The sequence below is a fragment of the Otolemur garnettii genome, unplaced genomic scaffold (genome assembly GCF_000181295.1).
Source record: "Otolemur garnettii isolate 467f Iridium unplaced genomic scaffold, OtoGar3 scaffold00040, whole genome shotgun sequence".
Lineage (NCBI taxonomy): Eukaryota > Metazoa > Chordata > Mammalia > Primates > Galagidae > Otolemur > Otolemur garnettii.
Window position 1 is genome coordinate 893,293 of NW_003852435.1, and position 2,966 is coordinate 896,258.

Genomic DNA, 2,966 nt, shown 5'->3' on the forward strand with positions numbered 1-2,966 from the left:
CTTTGTGGTACTCATATGTATGTACTTTTTTAATTTCAAAGGGAGCTTGCATGTGTTTAGCACAGAGGGAACATAAAGTAGAGGCCTTGAACATTCTATTCAGCTGGTATAGAAAGTTTATTTTATCTTTACTGTCTTCAGCAAAAGAGATTATAACAATCATTTTTGAGGGGAGCTAATTTTCACTTGAAGCTAGTTTTCCACATGTATCTTTATGTTGATTATTAGAGATTATTAGAGAAGTATGCTTTATATGGCAGTATATGTGAACAGTGTTTTGTTGTTTTTTTTAAAAAAAATTCTTATTGAACACCATGTTCTTAACTAGAGTTTCCTTTCCAGATTTTATGGAACTTTGGAAAGCCTAAGATTAAATAAAAATACTGTTTTTAGTTTTATATTGAGCTATATATTTTTTGTGTGTGTAGTCTCTTGTACTACGAATATAATATACGTAATACACGCATTACATAGAGTTTACATTGAGCTACATGTAATGGTCTATTTGAGACTATGCTTATGCATTTTAGGAAAATATTCTGTAGTCCAGAAATTAATCTGTTTTTATTTTTTATTGCAGATGGAGTCTGGTGGTACAGTTTTGAGTACCAACTGGTCTGATGTAGGTAAAAGAAAAGTTGAAATCAACCCTCCTGATGATATGGAATGGAAAAAATACTAAATAAATTAATTTGCTTTCACTGTATTACGTAAATTCACCTAATGCCCATTTGTGTATTGACATTTTCATTCTTGAATTTTGAACACTCTTTTTGAAAGATTATACCTCTTTACCTCTTTGTGCTTTAGAAATGATTCTCCTTCAAGTGTTCTGAGTCTCATGAAGAACGAAGATCACATTTTATCACTTCTGTCCTTAAGGATTTCAAACATGCTGAAACTGAATGAAATATCATTTGCTGCTAGATAGATTCGTTCTGTCTAGTTGTGGGAGTAGAAATCTTTAATGGTATTTTTCAGGTTGTTGCCTTATTTTTGATGCAGTATTCTGTTAATAATTTATTAGACCTGGCAGCTTTGGATGAGCATAGATTTTTCAACTTCAGTATTATATTGTGTTTGCTTTTAAAAACTGCTTTTGAGTGGAGTTGTAAATACAACTTTTCTATAAAGATGTTTGGTTTATTTACCTTTTTCTTAAGTTTTTTAATGAGAATTTTGAAAAATTATTTATTGTAAAGAATTCCCATTTAGTTCTTTTTATGGGAAGTATTTATAACTTGTAATTGCACTGAGATATTTTGGTCCTTACTTTGCAAATAGATAACCTGAGTTTGACACACTGCAACTAAGGATACTCTGTAAAGCTGGGGCAAAGAAGGGTCAGGAAGCCCAACTTAACTTTCTGCTGCTTTTGCCACAGTAAGATTCTTGAAAGTACAGCACCGGGGTGGGGGATTTTTATATTTTTTCCTTATTAGAAAATCTCACATCCCTGTAATTGCTTGGATTTCAGTGGTTTGTGGTAGGTGCTATAGGAGTGAACTAATATGTATATATTTAGTATTTACCCTGTGACTAGAATGTATAGAGACCATGGGAATACAGAAGGTAGAAGACATGATTATTAACTTCAAAGAGTTTGTAAAGTAGCAGGGAGAAAATTAACATTCATGAAGGGATTATGAAATGGTTCAATGTTAAACCCATTATATAGTTTTGAGACTGAAAAAAGTGTTCTGTGATTAAAATCCTCTACATTCTAAGCTGTTATAAAGTGCAGGCCTTGATGACCGGTGGGTCTGACTTTCTGACCATAATTTTCTCGTCCATAATGCCCCACAGGTGGTTCTCTGCTTTGTTAGGTGCCACTACAGTTTTTGTGGTGAGGCCCTACTCTGTATCCTCAGCTGAGGGTGGAGTTAATGGAGGCAAATCGGCCATCATTTCAGCTTTTGAAAGAGTGGGAATCCAGGTCTTCCTTTGTAGTCCTTTGATATAAGTTGTAGGGGAGTTTCAAGTGGCAGTGAGGATTACCTGTTGTTATAGCTTGTTTAAGCATGCCGAAGTTTTCATTTGTCTTTCTGCCCATTTAGAACTGCAAGATACTTTCTTTGTTCCAAAGAGAAAGGCAAAATCAAGTTCTTGCTTGGAAGGATTTCTAAAATTTTCTCCTTAGGGAAGTACGATGGTGACTTGTATTCCGTATGTTGGGGGGGTTGTAGGTGTTTGGGAAGACTTGCTACAGAAGCAAAGTTGAGGGATGCAGCATTACACCAGGGACAAGAATCCTTAGCTCTAGCACATCTCTGTCACTAGCCTTATAATCCTCAACAAGTGTTGACCTTTATGTCTTAGTTCCTCTGTCTATAATCTATAGTCTTAAAAGTCCATTATATTCTAAATAAGCCACTTTTCCTTTTTAAAAATGGTACTATTATAATAGTTTTTTTGAATCTATTATTATTTTTGCTTACATTTTAAGGGATCCATTATCTAGAATAATATGTTTACTGTTTTGGGTTTTTTTTTTTTGGTAGAGACAGAGTCTCACTTTGTTGCCCTTGGTAGAGTGCCGTAGCATCACACAGCTCATAGCAACTTCCAACTCTTGAGCTTAGGCAATTCTCTTGCCTCAGCCTCCCGAGTAGCTGGGACTACGGGGGCCACCACAACACCCAACTATTTTTTTGTTGCAGTTTGGCCGGGGCCGGGTTTGAACCTATGTGGGTATATGGGGCCCTACCCACTGAGCCACAGGCACCGCCCAAATAATATGCTTACTTTTATTGGCTAGATTTGCTTAGTGTTGTAGAATTTAGGATTTTGCTGGTCTAAGTTGAGTTCATGATATACATAACAGAAAGCATTTAAAAATGTACATAATCTACATACATTGGATTTATAGATCAAGGGAATTTTGAAAAGTAGGGTAGATTGCTTCCCCAACATACTGAAGTACTGCTTCTATTTCACCATTTTAGATAATGGAAACTTGTAAGCCT

The 2,966-nt window shown here is 35.3% G+C and overlaps 1 protein-coding gene across 2 annotated transcripts in view; it reads left to right on the forward strand.

Annotated features, from left to right (window-relative positions):
- Window positions 1-706, forward strand: part of SUGT1 (SGT1 homolog, MIS12 kinetochore complex assembly cochaperone) — a 44,144-nt gene extending 43,438 nt beyond the window's left edge. For both annotated transcript variants that reach the window (XM_012805381.2, XM_012805382.2), the window contains exon 13: window positions 581-706. In XM_012805381.2, coding sequence (XP_012660835.1) covers window positions 581-682 — 102 coding nt within the window. In that variant the 3' untranslated portion in view covers window positions 683-706. The remainder of the gene's footprint in view (window positions 1-580) is intronic.
- Window positions 707-2,966: the final 2,260 nt, after the last annotated feature.